Genomic DNA, 25,144 nt, shown 5'->3' on the forward strand with positions numbered 1-25,144 from the left:
GTGCACCACAGCTACTGAGCCTGCGCTCTGGAGCCCGCAAGCTACAACTACTGAGCCCGCATGCTGCAACTACTGAAGCCCGCGCGCCTGGAGCCCGTGCTCTGCAACAAGAGAAGCCACCGCAATGAGAAGCCCGCGCACCACAACGAAGAGTAGCCCCCGCTCGCCACAACTAGAGAAAGCCCATGCGCAGCAACGAAGACCCAACGCAGCTGAAAAAAAAGAGGGCTTGAATTCTAAGGCATCTAGGACCTTATGTGTCCGAGCCTCAACCCTAAGCAACTATAATTCAGTTAAAATACCAACTCAATGGGGGGGTGAGCATATTATATCCAGTGACATATGTGAAAGCATTTTGTAAATTATGAAGAGGCATGCAAATTAGTTACGGTTATTGTTTTTAAAGTCAAAAGGCAGGTGAGGTAAAATACAAAAGGTGGCTGGGCTTGAGTGGTGATAAATAAGAAAAGGAAATAAATGTAGGTCAGGCAGAATGAAAATTTTATAATCTATATCTATCTAGATGTGTGTGTGTGTGTGTGTGTATATATATATATACACATATACATATATATACACACATATGTATTTCCTGCCCCCTCCCCTCCCAGGCTGGGTTAGAAGTCACAATCACATCTCTATGTCTTTGCCTTTCATTCACTCTTCACCAGCCTCTGGCATCCACCCCCTGCCACTCCAGTGAAACTGCCAGAAGGCCATCAGTAACCACCTGCAGGACCAAATCTAGGGAGCATCTGTCAGCTATTATCTTTACTCCATGACTGCTCTCGACACTGCTGTCCTTATCTTCATTCTTGAAACTCCCTGTGCCTTGGCTCTGGGGACACTCCTGCCTCATGGGTCTCCTCTTATCTTAATATTGGGTCTCATCTTAATATTCCTTTTTGGACTCCCCTTTCCCTACCCACCCCCTAAAACAATCATGTCCCCAGGTGCTTCTTTCTCCTTGGATGTTGTCAACCACTCTCATAGTTCTGACTACTGTGTACACGCCCCATCTATGTATCTCCAGCCCTGACCACTCCTCTGAGCTTCAGCCCACGGGACGTCACTCAGCCACTCCAACATCCCACAAGCCCCAAATGGAAGTCATCCGCTCCCCTCCCTCAAATCTTTTCCTTATTCATCCTTTTCCCCGTCTAAGGCAGACACTAAGATCAGAAGCCAACTCACCCGTTCTCCCTCATTTTTTGGCCACGCCCCACCTCACCCTCTTCATGGCTCTGTGCCTTGTCTCTTGGTTCTCATGCCTCCTCAAAGATTCAGCTCACACCTCGTCTTCTCCAAGATGGCTTTCCCAGAACCCCAGGTGGAGGAGAGTCCACCTAGTGCCCTGGGCATAACTGTATCTCTTTATATCTTACCAGCTAATATTGACACAGCTGTTTGGGACTGTCCTCCAAACTCCCGCCCACCCTCACGGACCCCTAAGTTCTTCAAAGGCATGAGCTGTTTGATGGTTTTGTATCCCTTATGCCTGGTACAGTATTCAGTTCATATTGACTGAACTAAACCAATCCTCACCAGTTGTAGTGAAGCTAAATAAGAACATTCTTCTTGCACTGAAAAGAATTTGTTGGGGAATTCCCTGGTGGTCCGGTGGTTAGGACTCACTGCCGTGGCCCCTGTTTGATCCCTGGTCAGGGAAGTAAGATCCCACAAGCTGTGCAGTGCGGCCAAAAAGAAAAAAAAAAAAAAGAATTTGTTAACTTTCAAGTGTCAGTATAATTTAATGTAACCACTCAGCACTGATAGAGTCGAAGAATCAGAGGCTCATACATCTAAACTATGAAACAGAGGATTTGGCATATTCTAAATTTACACTAGGTTGTTTATTTTGAGAAATATGCACATGCATTTTTTAACCAGTGATCACACTATGAGACTTAAATAGAAGTAGTTGTTCTTTTCCTAGTAGTTAACTGCATAGAAACTGACAAATTAAAATCTATAATCTTAAAATTCTTTGGGTTATTGCTTCTTTGGAAACTTTCATTTCCAAGATGCACATTTCCAGTTTAAAAAAAGAGAAAGTCTTCAAGCCTCTATATAGGAATCATCTTCTTTCACATCTTTCACCCTGTTGTTGACATTTGCAGTAAGAAGTAAAATGTCACCTAAACCTTACAGGAAAAGTTATTGAACAATTATGTTGAATTATGCTAATTAACATTTTAAAGTATTATATATACCAGAAATGTAATAAGAAGTTTAAAATAGTATATTTGTATATCTATTTTTAAAAATAGTATCATATAAAGTTAGTTGATAGACGAAGTATACATTGGTACATCTGGTTTTGGATACTGATCAAAAATTGTAAGTCTGGCTTGACACAGAAAATGCCAGAAACACTCCATGATGGCACTGGTTTGTTCACTATTTAAAACATAAAAGCCAAAAAAGAAAAACCTCAAATCTTTAGTGTAATTTAATTTTCTTCTTAAAACACAAATGCCAAATGCAACTTTCCAATATAAGACGATTTTTCTTTTTTTCTTCTGCATTGAAAAAGTCAGTGGTAGTCACCTCATTTACTACGAGCAGTCCTGAGAAAACCCAGCATACCATGCAAGGAGAAAGGCAAGAACAGATTTCAGAAATCCAAGTGTTTCAAATGAAGCTTTGAGAATGGAAATCACAAGGCTGTGACATTTATGCACGTGCGTGTGCAAATTATCTCCAGTTGTTTTTTTAAAGCTGTGAATCCCATTAAAGCATGCCATCATAATTAAAATGTGATCTGGTTTAAAATTTAACATCAGGGAACTAACACAGGGCAACTATGGGCTCCAAGCCATGCCTGCTGCTAAGGGGATCATATTCAAAATATTCTTGGTCTGTTTTTCGAGGGAGGCAGCATTGTTTCTATTAATCTATATTAAATAACTATAACTGCTTAGAAGCGGATACAATGCTCTGCAAGATTTTGGTTGCAGAGAAAACTATAACAAAGATAGGAAAATGGGGAAAATCTAAATGACCATTAATAGGGGTTTGGCTAAATGATGGTACATCCATATATAGGCCAGATGGCAGCAGGGGTCATTCTGCCATTTAGGAGATTAGAAAATTGCATCAAAATCTCTTCTGGGAAAGAGAAGCCCAGCATCCACCCCCAAATTCTCCAAGCGTTCCTGGGAGTCCACGGCCCCTCCTGTTCCCTCTGCCTCCAGGTTTCAGCCCCCAGGGAACACTGGTTCTCTTCCCTGTCTTCCTTTTTATCACTCTTATAACTCGTCCCTTCTCTGTTCACTGTGTGCCACATACTACATAGCCCTTTTTCTCTGATGTATGCAAACACATGATCTCTTATGCTCTTATGTGTCGTAGACTGTAATAGCTATTTGGGGATATCAGAAAGGGAAGGCCATGGTGGGAGAAAGACAGAGAAAGATTACTGCAACATAATCAACAGAGCAACTAACCAACAACTAATACTAAGCTTCCGGTCCTTAGAAGACCTTCACCATTCCCCCAACTCTACCATCAAACACAGGAATTTCCCTTCGGCTTCACCATCCCATCCTGTTGAGGCTTGGCTTTCTCCAAAATCTTTTTTTGTTATTGTTATTATTTTTATTTGGGGATTTTCTTTTAGTATTGTTCTTCTTGTATCTTTTTTTCCAGCTTTATTGAAGTATAATTGACATATAACACTGTGTAAGTTTAAGTATATCCTGTTGATTTGATACACATATGTTGCAAAATGATTACCACCATAAGGCTAGTTAACACCTCCATCTCATTAGATAATTACCATTTCTTTTTTGTGGTGAGAATATTTAAGATCTATTCTCTCAGCAACTTTCAGGTATTTAACACAGCATCAGTAACTAAAATCACCATGCTGTACATTAGATCCCCAGAATTTACTCATCTTTTAACTGGAAGTTTATACTCTTTGACCACCATCTCTCCATTTCCCCCACCCTCAGCCCCTGATAACCACCATTGTACTCTCTCTTTCAATGACTTCAGCTTTTTTAGATTCCATATATAAGTAATATCACAGTATTTGTCTTTTTCTGTCTAACTTGTTTCACTTAGCATCATGCCCTCAAGGTCCATCCATGTTGTCACAAATTACAGAATCTCTTTCTTTCTCATGACTGAATAATATTCCTGTGTGTGTGTGTGTGTGTGTGTGTGTGTGTGTGTGTATCACATCTTCTTTACCCGTTCATCTGCTAATGGACACATAGGTTGTTTCCATATCTTAGCTATTGTGAATACTGCTGCAATGAACATGGAAGCACAGATATACTGAGATCCTGTTTCATTTCTTTTGTATGTATACCCAGATGTGGGATTGCTGGATTACACAGTAGTACTGTTTTAAATTTTTTCAGGACCCTCCATACTGTTTTCCACAGTGGCTGCACCAATTTACACTCCACCAACAGTGCACAAGGGTTTCCTTTTCTCCACATCCAAGCCAACACTTATCTTTTGTCTTTTTGATGACAGCCGTACTAACAGGTGTGAGTTGATATCTCATTGTGGTTTTGATTTGCATTTCCCTGATGATTAGTGATACTGAGCGCCTTTTCACGTACCTGTTGACCATCTGTATGTCTTCTTTGGAAAAATATTCAGTTTCTCTGCCCATTTTTTAATCAAATTGCTTTTTTTAAAATTGAGTTGTATAAGTTCTTTATATACTTTAGATCAGGGGTCCCCAACTCCCAGGCTGTGGACTGGTCTGCCACCTGTTAGGAACCCGGCCGCACAGCAGGAGGTTAGCGGTGGGCGAGCGATCGAAGCTTCATCTGCTGCTCCCCACTGCTCTCCACCGCACCCCACTGCTTCCCATCGCTCCCCACCGCTCCCCATCACTCCCCACCGCTCCCCACCGCTCCCCACTGCTCCCCATCGCTCCCCACCGCTCCCCATCGCTCGCATTACCACCTGAACCATCCCCCATCACACCCCCACACTCCCCGGTGTGTGGAAAAATTGTCTTCCACAAAACCGGTCCCTGGTGCCAAAAAGGTTGGGGACCGCTGCTTTAGATATTAACCCCTTATCAGATATATACCTTGCAAATATTTTCTCCCATTTCACAGGTTGTCTTTTCATTTTGTGAATGGTTTCCCTTGCTGTGCGGAAGCCTTTTAGTTTGATGAAGTTACACTTGCTTATTTTTGCTTTTGTTGCTTCAGATCTTGTTTCTTTCTTATGGTAGGCAGGTCACACATCTCTGAGTCACTTCCAGCCCATCCTGGCCATGCTCTCTTTTCATTACCAAAATGGCTCATCAAAGCTTAACAAAGATGATGCCGTCACCTGACAGCACTTCTGCCAATCATGAAACTAGCCTTTCCTTTCGTCCTGCTGCACAAAACTGTGCAGTCACTCAAAAGGACGCATCTCTACTACAGTAAAAAATGTCTAAAATATATCTATACCTACGTGTGTGCATATATTTTCTATTATATAGATGGATAGATAGAGATCGAAAGGGAGGCTGAGTTTAAAATATATGTGTAGAAATGAATATATAAATTGATTACATATAGAAACATTTGTTTGTATAATAAAGAATAAAATCTATAAGGATATATACCAATCTATTAATGTTAGTTTCTCTCTAGGAGGTGGGATTAAATGGGAACTTTTAATTTTAACTCTTTGTACTATTTTTTTTATATTCAGCATAAATGTCTCTATAATCAGAAAATATATTTATCTGGGGGGAAAACAAAGTTGATGCCCAAAAATATGGGCTCAAATCACAGCTAAAAGGACTTAACTTACACACCACAAAGTTAACCAGTAGTAAAGACTGTTCAGCAATCATGAAATATTTCCCCAAACTATCACCAATAATCCCCTGGTAATGGACATTGTCATCCTTTGTCTCCCTGTGGCAGGGGACAGTGAGGTATGACACCAGAAAGATTCAGATATCCAATATCTCAGCCTCAGGCATCTAGAACAGGGACAGGATCTTCCTCCTGGAGTCCACATAGGAAATTCACAGGATTGTCTCCCTGGGACCTATGTCACCCCTTTGTTGACCACTTGTGACAGAACAGAGAGTAAGGAGTGACCCATCCTGGACTCCCATGGAGAGGAGGGGCTACACTCCCCAAAGGAAGGAGGTCCTCTTTCCAGCAAAAGACCAGGAGGGATAGGAGCAGAGGAAAGCACCAGCTGTCCACTGCAGACGGCCAGCAAATGCATTATCCTGTCAACAAATGCATATCCAATTAAAGGACAATTCAGTTTTCTCACTTGCTACCAAGTAAATGTTAACAGTGACAACTATTCCAGCTGAAAAATAGATTCTCTTCTCCTGGGGCGTTAATATTCAAAGACAGCATCCAATAGAGGCTGCTCTTGAGTTAATTTCGTTAGGTGGAGGCAGTAGGGACATAAGATTTGGCTTAAAAAGAATCAAGGCTGCTGAAATAGTTTGACATTTTCCTTCAGAACTGATAAATAAAATTTAAGACATTCTAAAAAAAAAAAACAACTATCACCAATAAATGTCCCCAAAATTTGTGTTCATAAAAACCAAAGAAGAGAACTGTGAGTTGAGAGCCAATGAATATTATCTTATGAACAAAGACTCTGAGGGGAAAGAGGCTCAGGAGGGATGGGAAGAGAGGGATGGTACCTAAGACTGAAATCCTGACTGAACAAGAGAAATCCGTCCTAATGAGGAAGGAGAAGAAGAACAAAGAACTAAACTAATATGACTGCCTAGAGGGTTTCCAGATGAGATTTGACTAAAAAAATAAAAAAGGGGGGCACATCCCCAAGAATGAATACAAAAAGGTAACATCCACTCATTCGTCCATGAAGCACCCACTCTGTAGCAGGCACAGTTCTGGTCGCCAGGATCTGGCCAGGAACAAGACAGGCAAGGGCCCTGCTCTCTTGTTTCTCAGGCAGGTGGGGAGATGGTAAACAAGGAAGCATATGAACCAACAAGATAATTCCAGATAGTGGTAAGTGCTACAAAGACATTAAAACTGGATGGAGTGTCAGTGACTGGTGCGGGGGTACTGGGATGCCAGAGGATGAGGTTGAACTGAGTTCATAATGATCTAAGGAACCAACCACATGAAGAGCTGGGAGCAGAGCCTTCCAAGCAGAGGCAACAACAAATACAAAGACCCCATGTGACAAAGGAGGTTGTCATATTTTAGTAAAGTGAACACCAGGGTGGCTGGGGTCCAGAGAGCACTGGAAAGACTGTGAAAAATGAGATCCATGTGGAAACCCCAGCAAAGATCCAGGATTTTAGTCTAAGTACATGGGGAAGTCTCTAGAGAGGTTTTGAGCAGGGGAGTGGCATGAATTGATAGGTTTTCCAGAGATGCCCTGGATGCTTGCTTGGTGGACAGAAGAAGCAAGAAGGAAAACAGGGAGAAAAGTTAGGAAGTACTGCAGCATTCCAGATGACAGATGATGGAGCTGTGGGCTCGGGATTAGCCATGGAATCAGAGAAGTGACAGATTTGGAATGCGTCTTGAATAATTTGGATAAGAGTGTGAAGGAAAGAGAGAAATCTAGGAGAAAATCTAGGAGAAAGATGACTCCTAGATTTTGGCTGTAGCAACTGTCATTGTCACGTAAGAGCTGTAGAAGACTGGGAAAGCCATGGGTTGGTGGGGAGTAAATTCAAGGGTTCTATTTTAACCATGCTGAGTTTGAGACGTCTATTTAACAGCTAAGTAGAAATGTCAAGTTCGGAGCTGGGTAGACGAGTCTGGAACTCATCGGTGAGTCTAAGCAATAAATTAACTTTGGGAGTCAACATCAAATAGGTGGTATTTAATGCTATGACGAGTTCATCTGGAAAGAGTGTCTAGAAGAGAAATATAGAAGGCTGAGTCTCAAGGGACATAAAACTCAGAATTAAGAAGAAGAAGAACAAACAAAGGAGACTGGGTACAAACCACTATTGTAGTCAAAGGGAAAACAGGAGGATGTGGTTTTCCAAAAGCCAAGAGAAGAGAGTGTTTTAAAACAGAAGAAACACTCCCCTGTCAACTATGCCAAAAGCTACTGAGAAACTGGATAAGAGAAATGCAGAGAACGGATCACCAGATTTCACAGGCTGGAGGTGGCGGGTGACATGATAAGAGCCATCAGTGGAATATGATCAGGACAGAAGCCCAGTTGGTAAACCTAAGGAGAAAATGGGTGAGTGGAAGCAAAGGTAGCCACCATGGCAACTCTTGAAGAATGGAACAGAAAGTTGGGCCAGTAACTGGAGGAAGCTGGAATGGGAAATGAGGTTAGGGGAGGGTTTGTTTGTAAGATGAGAGGTACCAGGATATACATTTTAGAAGACCAAGCAGAAGCAGATCAGGAATTTCACTTCTATGTTTTTTTGTTTTGTTTTGTTTTGTTTTCGGCGGTACGGGGCCTCTCACTGTTGTGGCCTCTCCCCCCGCGGAGCACAGGCTCCGGACGCGCAGGCTCAGCAGCCATGGCTCACGGGCCCAGCCACTCCGCGGCATGTGGGATCTTCCCGGACCGGGGCACGAACCCGCGTCCCCTGCATCGGCAGGCGGACTCTCAACCACTGCGCCACCAGGGAAGCCCTATGTTATTTTTTATATCATTCCTTAGGAACCAAGCAGGTCAGCATCAGTAGGACAGGAAATCAGAATCTGACTGACTTTTTCTTCCATTAGAGGCAAATAAACAAACTATTAAAACCTTTCTGGGAGCAGAGGGGAAAGTGATCAGAAGACATCAACATGGGTTCATCAGGAACAAGCTACTTCATATTATAATTATGGATCAAGACTGCTTGGGGACTTCCCTGGTGGTGCAGTGGATGAGACTCCACACTCCCAATGCAGGGGGCCTGGGTTCGATCCCTGGTCAGGGAACTGGATCCCGCATGCCGCAACTAAGAGCCTACATGCTGCAACTAAGAACAAGTGCAGCCAAATAAATAAATGAATATTTCAAAAAAAAGACACTGATTTTTCACAAGACTACTGCGAAAGCCTCCTAACTGGCTTCCCTCCTCTGTCTCTCATCCCTCTACTCCATCCTCCACTGCAAAATCTAAAAACAAACCCAATTATTTCACTTCCCTGATTAATGCCTCTCATGACTGACACTTACAGAACAACTTTCTTAAGAAGAACACCCAACACCCTTAGCAAGGCAGACCAAGCCCTGTAAAATCTGACTCCAGCCTTTCCTTCCCGTCTCATCTCTGACCATGCAATTTGCAAAACATTAATCGCAGCAGCTCCAGCCACAGTGGACATCTCTGCACTTGTCCCGCTCTGGCTTGGCACATGCTATATCCTCTACTTAGGACATCCATTCAATCTGAACCCAACTGAGGGGAATTTGGGGGAAAATGGATACATGTGTATGTATGGCTGAGTCCCTTTGCAGTGTACCTGAAACTATCACAACATTGTTAACCGACTATATTCCAATATAAAATAAAAAGTTAAAAAAAAATCTGCACCCAACTCATCGCCCTGGGAAATTCCTAGGGGGTCTTTAATACCCACTCAAATGTCTCATGGAAAATGCATTACATTCCAGAGGGTCCTTCCAGAAGACAGATCTATGACAAACAACTAGACATTACAAGAAACAACTTCATCTCAGCATAAGAGGTTTAGGAACAACTCAGTTGTCTGAAATGAAAGGGAACGTTGTCAGGTAGTACCTTCCTCACAGTGGGGCATGTGGACACAGGAAGATGATGTCTTGCCAGGTGAACCCTCCATCCACGTCTACTGTTCAATAGAACCCATTTAATTATTTGATGGCTATCATTGTGAGGAGGAGGCAAAAATCTGTCTCTAGAAACTTCTCTTGTTCCTGGTTCTACCCTCTGGAGCAATTCAGAATTTGTCTATGTCTTTTTATACACAGCAGCTTTTCACAACTGCAGACACTTATTACACTAGGCCTCCTCCCAGTCACTCAAATTTGCTCTTTCATAACTTACAGATGTTTGCTGACTCCTGGCACTGCCGCATTCAGAATCTCTATTTGGCATCTAAAGCAGCTAAAGCATCATGCTACTTCTTAAGGGGGCAATCGCAGATTGATTTTGTACCCTAGCCCCCAACCAAGTACATGGTACACTGGTCACATTCCAAAGAAAGAATTAATGTAAAATCTGCCACATTTCATGTTCATTGTAGCTCTGTTTACAACAGCCAGGACATGGAAGCAACCTAAGTGTCCACTGACAGATGAATGGATAAAGAAGATGTGGCACATATATACAATGGAATATTACTCAGCTATAAAAAGAAACGAAACTGAGTTATTTGTAGTGAGGTGGATGGACCTAGAGTCTGTCATACAGAGTGAAGGAAGTCAGAAAGAGAAAAACAAATACTGTATGCTAACACAAATATATGGAATCTCAAAAAAAAATGGTTCTGAAGAACCTAGGGGCAGGACAGGAATAAAGATGCAGACGTAGAGAATGGACTTGAGGACACAGGGAGGGGGAAGGGTAAGCTGGGATGAAGTGAGAGAGTGGCATGGACATATATACGCTACCAAACATAAAACAGCTAGCTAGTGGGAAGCAGCCGCATAGCACAGGGAGATTAGCTCAGTGCTTTGTGTCCACCTAGAGGGGTGGGATAGGGAGGGTGGGAGGGAGACGCAAGAGGAAGGAGATATGGGGATATATGTATATGTATAGCTGATTCACTTTGTTATAAAGCAGAAACACACCATTGTAAAGCAATTATACTCCAATAAAGATGTTAAAAAAAAATCTGCAACATTTCAAATACCTACATCACTTGACCACAGGAAAGGAAGACTTCTGATGTCCTGCTGGAACTGAAGCAGCCAGGAAAGGGCTCCCGCAGGACGGGCTGCCCTGAAGTCACATGTAAGTTTTCTGGTATGTCCTGCATCAGGCTCCTCCCCCGAGCCCCACCCCCAATCCAGCCTCTTCTGAGGCTTTCTCTGAGCCAGGCCAGCTCTCCAGTTGCTGGCTGTGGTTGTTGGTTCAGGATCACAGGCAGCAGTAAGTGGGGTGGACCCCTAAGCATCCAGAAGAAAGAAAAATATTCAAACAAGAGAAAAAGCGGAAACAAGAGATTTACCTCTTTAACCATATCCCAAATTAGTGGCCCACAGAGCGCTCATCCACTGCAATATGCATCTAGAATTAAAAAATAGGTTCTTGGGGCTTCCCTGGTGGCCAGTGGTTGAGAGTCCGCCTGCCAATGCAGGGGATACGGGTTCGTGCCCCGGTCCGGGAAGATCCCACATGCTGCGGAGTGGCTAGGCCCGTGAGCCATGGCCGCTGAGCCTGCGCGTCCGGAGCCTGTGCTCCGCAACGGGAGAGGCCACAACTGAGAGGCCCGCGTACCGCAAAAAAAAAAATAATGAATAAAAATAAAAAAATAAAAATAGGTTCTTGAATTCGCTGGCGGTCCAGTGATTAGGACTCTATGCTTTCACTGCCGAGATCGCAGGTTCGAGCCCTGGTCGGGGAGCGAAGATCCCGTAAGCCACATGGCGTGGCCAAAAAAAAAAAAGAAAAACACAGGTCCTATCGAACCCGGGCCCACTGACGTGCTAGTGCGGAGTCTTAACCACTGGACCACCAAGGAAGTCCCCAGGTCCCAGATTTTAATGTGGTTTTTTCAGAGTAACTTTGAGCAAAATTCTATCATTAACAAACAGAAGGCAGCAAAGAAAAGGGGGAAACTTGACATCACTCTGTGATATATGTTCAAATTATTTCCAGAAATCCTTGCTAGGTAACTAGTCCAGACCTGACTAGTAAAAGGAGGATGCAAGCTACATAAATAATTTTAAATTTTCTTGTAGGCACATTCAGAAAGGTGAAATTAATTTTAGTATTATATTTGATTTAACCCAATATATAGAAAATATTATAATTTCAACATGTAACCAATATAGAAAATTATTAAGATATTTTTACATTCCTTTTTTCAAACCAAGTCTTTGAAATCCACTGTTTTGACACAGTACATCTCAATTCAGACTAATTATTGTACTGGACAGTGGAGGTCTAGGCTATAAATAAATCCTTTTAAGACACAAGTCAACTTTAGGTTCAAGATACTTGTAAAGTCTATTCTTAGGAACAGATTTATATTATAAAAATAATTATCAAATGCAAAGCATTTGGTGAAAAATGCAAAGCTATAGAAAGTGATATGCATTGAAAATGAAGACTTCTAAAAAATTATCTAAGCACTTATCACAAGGTAGATGCTTCTGAAACCCTCATACTCCTTTTTCAAAATCAAAAATAAATTACATAATCAGTCCTGTGTCATGGACCCAAACCTTCCAACAAATACTTCGGAGTTCATGCAGTTCAGGACATTCTTTTTATAGATGAAAAAGAATCCCTACCAATCTCTGCACCCAGCAACCGACTTCTGTCTAGTGTGACAGACGGTCAAGTGCTGATGGACTGACATGGATACACTGCTCTGTGCAACCATGCACTGAGTCACAGTCGCCGAGTGGGCCCCCAAAGGAAACCTTACATAACAACCAGAATGGATTAAAGATGCCCAGTGGCAATTTTAACATCGATTAAAAAATCCTCCAAAACATATGCCACAAAGCCTTCTCAGAACCATTCCCTGAGTGGCAAAGAAAGACTATTGTCTGATATTTAGAAATGAAGACTCAATACAGAAAGGGCACTAGATAAGAAGAGCTGCAAAATAATTCTATGACCTTCAGGATAATCACCCTCAGGAACAAAATGCTCCAGCTCAATGTTATAATTTCAATCTTCGCTCCAACAAAGAAAGTAACGAGCTGGCAAATATAACAGCCAAGCAAGAGATGCCACCGAAGCCAGCCTCTACTGAAAATCCATAAATAAGTGGTGCATATTTTAAGTTCTTAACTTAAAATTCCAAGCACATGGGGAATTATTAAGATCAATGAGTAATGGGTAAAATGCAACTGAAACAAAGCTACGATCAAAAACAAAATTTTTTTTAATTGTTAATTAAATCATAAAACTCAGCCAAAGCAACTTGGGCTTTTAATATAGGGGACTTAAGTATTAATCCTGCTAATCAAAGGAAAACAACTTCAGACCACCTTTTCAATTGATATGCAACACAACGAATCCAGAGTCTAGGTGAGGTCGCTGTCCATAAGTTACTGAGAAAAACAGTGTGCTTACAGGGCCTCATGAGAGAATACACTGGTTCTTTACTGAAAATTTCAAAAGGAAACCTTTATTGATCTTAAATTTCAAAAGGAAACCTTTATTGATCTTAAATTAAGTCTATAAATAGTTAAGTACTCTTAAAATTAGCAGTATGGAAGCCCACAGAGTTCAGCCTCAGATATAGATCATCCTCAAGAAATGAAGTTTCGGCAGAGCTGGAACTCCCAGCTCAGAGTCTCTTCCCTCTGCCGTCACGGAACTGCCCCGGAGCCCGAGGGGAGGGCAGCCTCACTGAGGCTGCCGGCTCTGTAAGGGCCCTGGCGGCTGCCGCAACAGTCCTGGGGACCGCAGGCCGGATCACTCATCCTGGGGTAAGCCAGCTGCCACATCATGAGGACGCTCAAGCAGCCCTAAGGAGAGATCCATGTGGCAAGGAACTGAGGGCTCTTAACTACAGCCACGTGACCATGTGGATGAAAGGCTCTTGGTGCTGCAGCCAGGAGTCAGTACTGTGCCTCTGAGGTGGGAGAGCCAACTTCAAAACACTGGTCCACAAGAGACCTCCCAGCTCCACATAATATCAAACGGCAAAAATCTCCCAGAGATCTCATCTCAACACCAGCACCCAGCTCCACTCAACGACCAGCAAGCTACAGTGCTGGACACCCTATGCCAAACAACTAACAAGACAGGAACACAACCCCACCCATTAGCAGAGAGGCTGCCTAAAATCATAATAAGTCCACAGACACCCCAAAACACACCACTGGACGTGGTCCTGCCCACCAGAAAGACAAGATCCAGCCTCATCCACCAGAACACAGGCACTAGTCCCCTCCACCAGGAAGCCTACACAACCCACTGAACCAACTTTAGCCACTGGGGACAGACACCAAAAACAATGGGAACTACTAACCTGAAGCCTGCAAAAAGGAGAACCCAAACACAGTAAGATAAACAAAATGAGAAGACAGAAAAACACACAGCAGATGAAGGAGCAAGATAAAAACCCACCAGACCTAACAAATGAAGAGGAAATAGGCAGTCTACCTGAAAAAGAATTCAGAATAATGATAGTAAAGATGATCCAAAATCTTGGAAATAGAATAGAAAAAATGCAAGAAACATTTAACAAGGACCTAGAAGAACTAAAGATGAAACAAGCAACGATGAATAACACAATAAACGAAATTAAAAATACTCTAGATGGGATCAATAGCAGAATAACTGAGGCAGAAGAACGGATAAGTGACCTGGAAGATAAAATAGTGGAAATAACTACCACAGAACAGAATAAAGAAAAAAGAATGAAAAGAACTGAGGACAGTCTCAGAGACCTCTGGGATAACATTAAACACACCAACATTCGAATTATAGGGGTTCCAGAAGAAGAAGAGAAACAGAAAGGGACTGAGAAAATATTTGAAGAGATTATAGTTGAAAACTTCCCTAATATGGGAAAGGAAATAGTTAATCAAGTCCAGGAAGCACAGAGAGTCCCATACAGGATAAATCCAAGGAGAAATATGCCAAGACACATATTAATCAAACTGTCAAAAATTAAATACAAAGAAAGAATATTAAAAGCAGCAAGGGAAAAACAACAAATAACACACAAGGGAATCCCCATAAGGTTAACAGCTGATCTTTCAGCAGAAACTCTGCAAGCCAGAAGGCACTGGCAGGACATATTTAAAGTGATGAAGGAGAAAAACCTGCAACCAAGATTACTCTACCCAGCAAGGATCTCATTCAGATTTGATGGAGAAATTAAAACCTTTACAGACAAGCAAAAGCTGAGAGAGTTCAGCACCACCAAACCAGCTTTACAACAACTGCTAAAGGAACTTCTCTAGGCAAGAAACACAAGAGAAGGAAAAGACCTACAATAACGAACCCAAAACAATTAAGAAAATGGGAATAGGAACATACATATCGATAATTACCTTAAATGTAAATGGTGCTCCCACCAAAAGACACAGATTGGCTGAATGGATACAAAAATATGACCCATATATATGCTGTCTACAAGAGACCCACTTCAGACCTAGAGACACATACAAACTGAAAGTAAAGGGATGGAAACAGATATTCCATGCAAAAGAAAGCTGGAGTAGCAACACTCATATCAGAAAAAATAGACTTTAAAATAAAGACTATTACAAGGGACAAAGAAGGACACTACATAATGATCAAGGGATTGATGCAAGAAGAAGATATAACAATTGTAAATATTTATGCACCCAACATAGGAGCACGTCAATACATAAGGCAAATACTAACAGCCATAAAAGGGAAAATAGACAGTAACACATTCATAGTAGGGGACTTTAACACCCCACTTTCACCAATGGACAGATCATCCAAAACGAAAATAAATAAGGAAACACAAGCCTTAAATGATACATTAAACAAGATGGACTTAATTGATATTTATAGGACGTTCCATCTAAAAACAACAGAATACACATTTTTCTCAAGTGCTCATGGAACATTCTCCAGGATAGATCATATCTTGGGTCACAAATCAAGCCTTGGTAAATTTAAGAAAATTGAAATTATATCAGGTATATTTTCCGACCACAACGCTATGAGACTAGGTATCAATTACAGGAAAAGATCTGTAAAAAAATACAAATACATGGAGACTAAACAATACACTACTTAATAATGAAGTGATTACTGAAGAAATCAAAGAGGAAATCAAAATATACCTAGAAACAAATGACAATGGAGACACGATGACCCAAAACGTATGGGATGCAGCAAAAGCAGTTCTAAGAGGAAAGTTTATAGCAATACAATCCTACCTTAAGAAACAGGAAACATCTCGAATAAACAACCTAACCTTGCACCTAAAGCAAGTAGAGAAAGAAGAACAAAAAAACCCCAACATTAATAGAAGGAAAGAAATCATAAAAATAAGATCAGAAATAAATGAAAAAGAAATGAAGAAACGATAGCAAAGATCAATAAAACTAAAAGCTGGTTCTTTGAGAAGATAAACAAAATTGATAAACCATTAGCCAGACTCATCAAGAAAAAAAGGGAGAAGACTCAAATCAATAGAATTAGAAATGAAAAAGGAGAGGTAACAACTGACACTGAAGAAATACAAAAGATCATGAGAGATTACTACAAGCAACTCTATGCCAATAAAATGGACAACCTGGAAGAAACGGACAAATTCTTAGAAAGGCACAACCTGCCAAGACTGAATCAGGAAGAAATACAAAATATGAACAGACCAATCACAAGCACTGAAATGGAAACTGTGATTAAAAATCTTCCAACAAACAAAAGCCCAGGACCAGATGGCTTCACAGGCAAATTCTATCAAACATATAGAGAAGAGCTAACACTTATCCTTCTCAAAATCTTCCAAAATATAGCAGGGGGAGGAACACTCCCAAACTCATTCTATGAGGCCACCATCACCCTGATACAAAAACCACACAAGGACGTCACAAAGAAAGAAAACTACAGGCTCATATCACTGATGAACATAGATGTAAAAATCCTCAACAAAATACTAGCAAACAGAATCCAACAGCACATGGAAAGGATCATACACCATGATCAAGTGGGTTTTATTCCAGGAATGCAAGGATTCTTCAATATATGCAAATCAATCAACGTGATACACCATATTAACAAATTGAAGGAGAAAAACCATATGATCATCTCAATAGATGCAGAGAAAGCTTTCAACAAAATTCAACACCCATTTATGATAAAAACCCTGCAGAAAGTAGGCATAGAGGGAACTTTCCTCAACATAATAAAGGCCATATATGACAAACCCCCAGAAAACATTGTCCTCAATGGTGAAAAACTGAAAGCATTTCCACTAAGATCAGGAAAAAGACAAGGTTGCCCACTCTCACCACTCTTATTCAACATAGTTCTGGAAGTTTTAGCCACAGCAATCAGAGAGGAAAAGGAAATAAAAGGAATCCAAATCGGAAAAGAAGAAGTAAAGCTGTCACTGTTTGCAAATGACATGATACTATACATAGAGAATCCTAAAGATGCTACCAGAAAACTACTAGAACTAATCAATGAATTTGGTAAAGTAGCAGGATACAAAATTAATGCACAGAAATCTCCGGCATTCCTGTACACTAAGGATGAAAAAAATGAAAGTGAAATCAAGAAAACACTCCCATTTACCATTGCAGCAAAAAGAATAAAATATCTAGGAATAAACCTACCTAAGGAGACAAAAGACCTGTATGCAGAAAATTATAAGACACTGATGAAAGAAATTAAAGATGATAAAAACAGATGGAGAGATTTACCATGTTCTTGGATTGGAAGAATCAACATTGTGAAGATGACTCTACTACGCAAAGCAATCTACAGATTCAATGCAATCCCTATCAAACTACCACTGACATTTTTCACAGAACTAGAACAAAAAATTTCACAATTTGTATGGAAACACAAAAGACCCCGAATAGCCAAAGCTATCTTGAGAACGAAAAATGGAGCTGGAGGAATCAGACTCCCTGACTTCAGACTATACTACAATGCTACAGTAATCAAGACAGTATGGTACTGGCACAAAAACAGAGAGATAGATCAATGGAACAGGATAGAAAGCCCAGAGATAAACCCACGCACACATGGTCACCTTATCTTCGATAAAGGAGGCAGGAATGTACAGTGGAGAAGGAACAGCCTCTTCAAAAAGTGGTGCTGGGAAAATTGGACAGGTACATGTGAAAGTATGAGATTAGATCACTCCCTAACACCATACACAAAAATAAGCATAAAATGGATTAAAGACTTAAATGTAAGGCCAGAAACCATCAAACTCTTAGAGGAAAACATAGGCAGAACACTCTATTGCATAAATCACAGCAAGATCCTTTTTGACCCACCTCCTAGAGAAATGGAAATAAAAACAAAAATAAACAAATGGGACTTAATGAAACTTCAAAGCTTTTGCACAGCAAAGGAAACCATAAACAAGACCAAAAGACAACCCTCAGAATGGGAGAAAATATTTGCAAATGAAGCAACTGACAAAGGATTAATTTCCAAAATTTACAAGCAGCTCATGCAGCTCAATAACAAAAAAAGAAACAACCCAATCCAAAAATGGGCAGAAGATCTAAATAGACATTTCTCCAAAGAAGATACACAGACTGCCAACAAACACATGAAAGAATGCTCAACATCACTAATCATTAGAGAAATGCAAATCAAAACTACAATGAGATATCATCTCACACCAGTCAGAATGGCCATCATCAAAAAATCTAGAAATAATAAATGCTGGAGAGGGTGTGGAGAAAAGGGAACACTCTTGCACTGCTGGTGGGAATGTGAATTGGTACAGCCACTATGGAGAGCAGTATGGAGGTTCCTTAAAAAACTACAAATAGAACTACCATATGACCCAGCAATCCCTCTACTGGGCATATACCCTGAGAAAACCATAATTCAAAAAGAGTCATGTACCAAAATGTTCATTGCAGCTCTATTTACAATTGCCAGGACATGGAAGCAACCTAAGTGTCCATTGACAGATGAATGGATAAAGAAGATGTGGCACATATATACAATGGAATATTACTCAGCCATAAAAAGAAACGAAATTGAGCTATTTGTAATGAGGTGGAAGGAACTAGAGTCTGTCATACAGAGTGAAGTAAGTCAGAAAGAGAAAGACAAATACCGTATGCTAACATATATATATGGAATTTAAGGGAAAAAAATGTCATGAAGAACCTAGGGGTAAGACAGGAATAAAGACACAGACCTACTAGAGAATGGACTTGAGGATATGGGGAGGGGTAGGGTGAGCTGTGACAAAGCGAGAGAGTGGCATGGACATATATACACTACCAAACGTAAAATAGATAGCTAGTGGGAAGCAGCTGCATAGCACAAGGAGATTAGCTGGTTGCTTTGTGACCACCTAGAGGGGTGGGATAGGGAGGGTGGGAGGGAGGGAGACGCAAGAGGGAAGAGACATGGGAACATATGTGTATGTATAACTGATTCACTTTGTTATAAAGCAGAAACTAACACACCATTGTAAAGCAATTATACTCTAATAAAGATGTAAAAAAAAAAAAAAGAAATGAAGTTTCGTTGTCAAAACTCATGGAAAAGGAAACCCAGTCTTTCAAAGGACCTTGACATTCTCTCAAACACATCTTCCTAAGTAACATTTAGTAAAGTCCTCTTCTAGAAGTCTACCTCCCATGCAGTTACTCCAGCTCCTCCAACCCCCAACCCAAGTTCCTTGGCCACACTTTTCCCTCCTCCTAATTCCTAAGGATTTAGTACTTTATTATGTCCCAGCAAGAGATAACACTTCCTCCTTGGGAGAAGGAGGAAAGAATCTAACAAGATTCTAGGGCTTCCCTGGTGGCGCAGTGGTTGAGAGTCTGCCTTCCAGTGCAGGGGACGCGGGTTCGTGCCCCGGTCCGGGAGGATCCCACATGCCTTGGAACAGCTGGGCCCGTGAGCCATGGCCGCTGAGCCTGCGCGTCCGGAGCTTGCGCTCCGCAACGGCAGAGGCCACGGCAGTGAGAGGCCCACGTACCGCAAAAAAAAAAAGATTCTAACAAATCCAAGATGTTCTTAGGGAGGGTGCAGAAGGGGAAGCCCGTGAGCACTGTTGCATTAATGACACCAATCCCATCACAGCTATGAAACCCCTGCGCTGTGCCCAGACTGGACACCAGATCCAGAAGATCAGATCTGACTAAAGTCAGGAACAGTGTTTGAAGAGCCAGGACAGGTTATAGGTACGATAAGTCAGCTGAAGAAGAATGGGCACTTATAGCAAAACTAGTTCCACACACCCAATTTCTGCCTTACGCCGGGTCCCTCGTACTGCCCACTGAACACCAGCCTACACTTCTCCTCCACTTATTACCAGCTCAATAATCCTTGCCATTCTCCATTCAGAATCCATTCTTTCCTTTTATTGGCATAAGACAGCAACATACAATGTCAGAAGCCTCAGCCCAACACTTCTGCTGCCTGCAACTCATTGCTGGAAAGTCTCTTAAAGGAAGCAGAGCTTTTTACTTTGTAGATTAAAAAAAGGAGTACAATGTAAATACTCTTCTGAGTGATCTACAGTAATACTCAAGGGAGTGGCAAATCTGATGTTCTTCTTAGAAGAGACAAAGCTGAAGAACTGGAGAAGGAAAGAATCTTGAGATAATTTTCTAAGACTTCACACTTTTTCTAGGGCTGAGTCCAGGAGGAACTCTTGATTTCTTTGCCATGTGATGGGGTATAGACCTAGTCAGGGTCACCCATGCATCCATATGTTTCCCAGAGTGGATGTTTTCATTTCCTGCCACAGACCCTAACTCAAAACTAAACTTCAACCCACAAACTTATGCCACTGTTGTTCACATGCGTGCTGAGGGATGTTCTTGGAAGTTATGAGAAAATGTAATCTATGGTCCAATAAACTTGGGGATTTAATGAACTAAAGTACAATTCAAGAGTGCAATAGAAAGTACAGTGTTTCCCTAATACAGCAGTTCTCAGACTGTGGTCTGTACAACTCAGTGAACCAATATTTTCCAAATAATCAATGCATGATGTTACAGAATCATTCATGCTTAAAAGATTCATTAAAGCACAAGACAGACTAATGGATTTTAATATAACAAAGTACAAAAAGGGCTTTGATACGCTTTCAGATGTCATATTGCCACAAAACTTTAAGAAACTACCATTTGTCAAGTTTTGGTATAGTATTAAAGAAAAATATCCACAATTTTCTAAAAAGGTTATAAAATATTTCTCCTTTTTCCTACTACAAATCTGTGTGAGGCCAAGTTTTCTTCATATGCTCAACCAAAACAACATATCACAAAAGAATGAGTGGAGAAGCAGCTGAGAATGAATAGCTGACTATTGATCCAGACATGAAAGAGATTTGCAAAAAACCAAACAAACAAAAAGTAAAACTATGCCACTCTTATCACTAAATTTTTGGGAAAATACAATTATTTTTCACAAAAAAATATTGTTTAGGCTTACATATATGGGGCTCATTTTGTTTTTCAATAAATTAAAACCTTTATAATTTTTCAGTTTTAATTTCTAATATAAAAGTATTAATAGATATAACCCACATGAAACTCTTTGGGATACTCGATACTTTTTTAGAGTGAAAAGGGTCTTCAGATCAAAAAGTTTGAGATGCTTCCCTAATATATTTTGATCATGGAAGCCTTTCTGTGTGGAACACCTTGAGCATATTCTATGGAACATACAATGGGAAACAGAGTCTCATGTTGTGCTTATCAAACTATTCCTGGGGGCTTCCCTGGTGGCACGGTGGTTGGGAGTCCGCCTGCCGATGCAGGGGACACGGGTTCGTGCCCCGGTCCGGGAAGATCCCACATGCCACGGAGCAGCTGGGCCCGTGAGCCGTGGCCACTGAGCCTGCACGTCCGGAGCCTGTGCTCCGCAGCGGGAGAGGCCACGGCAGTGAGAGGTCCGCGTACCGCAAAAAAAAACCCCAAAACAAAACAAAACAAAAAACTATTCCTTTTCGTGTCTCTTCTCCCTAGACCTTCTGCAATAAGTTAATTTATATGCTGCTCAAAGGGTTTCCTCTCACACAGTAGTTTTGTGCTTATGACCCTGGCAGTAAATGCATATATCTTTTCTGGCAAATACAGGTGGATACTGACTTCATTTATTTAGAAGAGGCCATAATCTACAGAATTATTTCACTGAGCAAATGCTACAAATAGGAGAAATGATGACATAGGTTAACATGCTCCTATAGCAGATAATCTGCTATGAGATACCGTGCCAGGATGTCCCAAGAGCATAAAGGATATCATGTCAGCTAGATCGGGGCCAATTTGGTTTACCATTCAGTTTCCGACAACAGGAGGATCACTGACTGAGATGCTTATGTTACAAACTACTCTTTTATAAAACCAGCAGGATGACAGTAATTTATTACTCTGAGTACTGACAATTTGTTTGTAAAAACTGTAAGCAAGCCAAAAATAACTTAAGAACAGATTCATATTTCTACCGTGGCTTTTTGGAACACAGAGGAAGGCCAATTCTTTACTTTCAGCACGACTCGAAGCCCCAGTTCCAGAATTTAGTTATAAATCTCTCCTCCTGTCAGGTAGCTGAATAACTGGCTAGAAGCCTGTTCTCAGATGGCTATAAAAGATTTTGGGCAAGAGTCAAAAGTGTGAAGTGTTGAACAACTATTCCATGCAAAAACTCCCCCCAAGGAAACTCAGTCCTTCTATAGAGCTGGCACGGAGTACGGGCTGTTCAGTCCTCTAATTTTCATTCTGGAATTTACCCAAATAAAAGCAACCATTAAATTTACTTATGCAGTTTTTTAAGTGTCTAGTTTATAAAAATGTTGCTCAAGGATGACCAGGATCTCATCCTGAGAGCTGAAGACGCTCATCTTGGTCTCTTTTTCTTTTTACTTAAGACTAGAAGTGAAATTAGCATGTAATCTGCTTCTGGTAAAACTTTCTTTAGTGAAAAATTTTTATAGCCATAAATGCTTACTAGTTTTAGGTTCCATTCTAGTTCATTTAGTCCTCCCAGCAACTCTACAAGATAGAGACTATAATTATCCCCATTTTACAGATAAGGAAACAGGCTCAGTGTTGCCTGAGGCCACCTAGTTTACAGGTGGCAGATAGGACTAGAATCCCGGAAGTTAGTCCCTCTGAACCGGGACGCTGTCCCACCTGAGATGCATGATCAATAAATCGAATGCTTTTTATTAAGAAGATATCCTATTCTGTGCATAAAATAGTGGTTTTTAGCTCCAGATGAGCCATTATTTCAAAAAGCCTTCCTTACACTCCAGTGTGTTAAGCCCCATTCTCCGTCTTCCCATCACGCCCTGTCCACAGACCACGTGGTATTTACCTGCTGCCCTTCTGTCTCCCTTCTAGCCTGTACTACATCCTCCCACCCAGTACCTGGAGCAACAATCTGAATGAGTGAGAGAACCAAGGAAAGAACAAACAAAAGTGAGTCTCCACAAATCCACTTAGTCACGAAGAACATTAATTTCCAAATGAGGTTCGTGCATCATGGAGGGTATGCAAAAAAAAAACCCAGTGGGGTGCAGGGAGAACACATTAGCATTTCTCTTTCTATTCACTGACATTTACCACAAGCATTGGCATTAGCATCCTCAGAGTCTGCTCCAGTGCATGGGGCAGACGGCCACACAGGCCAGCGAGGCACTCAAGGCCTAGCATGGGCATTCCTCAGCTTGTGGGGTGAGCAGCAAGGCCCTCACCTGCTTGCTTGCTTTCTGTAGCCAGTTTACATGGGCCGAACTGAGAAAGTGGCTGTCGGGATTATATTTTCAATTGTATCTAAAGTAACCCTCACAAAACGGCCAGGTGGCTTTGAATGAGTCCCGCACAGAACTGCAAAAAAATGCTAGCAACAATACAAGCACAAATAAATGGGAAAATAGTACAGCTGGCGATATTGTTTTTTACCATTTCTCATATAATATCTTTCTCACCCGTATCATAACATATAACAACAAGCTGGTCAGATCAGACATGAAGTTAGCCAAAAAATACCAAAAAAACAAAAAACCTGAAAGTATCAAAACTTAGATCCACATCCACTATTTTTTACCAATGGTCTCTGCCTAAGTGAATATGATACCTTGGGAAACTGCCTAATAATACTCTTCTACAGCTTATAAATAAATATATTTTTGTTAACAAGATCAAAAATGTGGAGCTCGCTGATCTAGAACTTTGCTACTCGAAGTGCAACCTTCAAAGGAGCAGCGCCTGCGTCACCTGGAGGCTTGTTAGAAATGCAGACTCTCAAGGTCCATCCCAGACCCACTGAATCAGATTTTGCATTTTAACAAGATCCCAGGTCCTTCATAGGCACATCTCTGTTTGCGAAGCACTGCTTTAGAACACACATCTTAAATGATCTGAATCCTAATAGTTCAGCTCTTATGTATACGCTTAGAAAGATTTCTCTGTTGAATTTTTGAACTCATAAACTTCTCATTTTAATACCTATTATCAAATGTTCTTCAAGACTATAAAGAACTATCCCCATGAACCAAAAATCCAGTGAAATAATCTATGTATAACTAAAGCATTAACTCCTTATTAATTCCAGTATCTTAAAATAAATGTTCTGATCCTGTACCACAAAAACTATCCGGCCACACCTTCATCTTTTTGATCCCCACCTCCACTTACTTTTGTTTGACCATCGGCTTTGAACACATAGCAGATACTCTGCTGACTGGCTGCATCGTCTTTAATCAGACAAGCAAAATAACTTGGGTCGTGACTGTTATGAATCAGTCTGTGAACTCGCTGAGGCTTACACTCGAAGATGCTGGAACAGATCAGTGGATCCCATTGTTGGCTTCTTCCTGGCTCAGGCTCACATCTCAGTCCGGAGGGCGAAACACAAAGGTGGACTTGCTTGGTACCAGACTCCTTTGTGGAGGACTGCCCGCTGAGCCTTCGCACCTCTGCCACGACCCAAGGCAGCATGGGCATGGTGGTCAGAGAATGCACGGGTAAGAAGCCCACCAGCTGGAGGCTAAATTCCACCGAGACCTCGCTAGGAAACGGATGTTTCCTTGCTGTGAAGGTTATTGGTTCCATGTTGGGAAAGGTCTGGAAACTCAGCAAAACATTGCCACTGTTTTCTAGTTTAGACCAAACAATCTATTTTACATGCTTCTGATGCAGAATCCTGCAGGAGAAAAACAGAGGCATTAGAATTTAATGAAGTCGCAGCATTTCAGAGCTTAAGAGGCTGACGCCCAAATAGAGGAAGAAATAGATATTAGTTCACATACGCTGCTCTGCCTAGAAAGAGCTTTCTTGAAATCGTATTACATATGAAACCTGAAAATGCCGTAACTGTCACGCTCACTACGGGTTACAAAGATCCCACCGGGAAGACTCCGGTTAAACATCAGCCTCACAG

At 41.3% G+C, this 25,144-nt stretch overlaps 1 protein-coding gene across 4 annotated transcripts in view; it reads right to left on the reverse strand.

The window, feature by feature from the left end:
* The window catches only part of TBC1D1 (TBC1 domain family member 1), a 215,191-nt gene extending 190,375 nt beyond the window's left edge, over positions 1-24,816 (reverse strand). For 2 of the 4 annotated variants that reach the window (XM_060012706.1, XM_060012704.1), the window contains exon 1: positions 24,400-24,816. In XM_060012706.1, coding sequence (XP_059868689.1) covers positions 24,400-24,816 — 417 coding nt within the window. The remainder of the gene's footprint in view (positions 1-24,399) is intronic. The other 2 variants (XM_060012705.1, XM_060012708.1) reach the window with 2 other exon arrangements.
* Positions 24,817-25,144: the final 328 nt, after the last annotated feature.

This window comes from Delphinus delphis, chromosome 5 (assembly GCF_949987515.2).
Source record: "Delphinus delphis chromosome 5, mDelDel1.2, whole genome shotgun sequence".
In the NCBI taxonomy this organism is placed as follows: domain Eukaryota; kingdom Metazoa; phylum Chordata; class Mammalia; order Artiodactyla; family Delphinidae; genus Delphinus; species Delphinus delphis.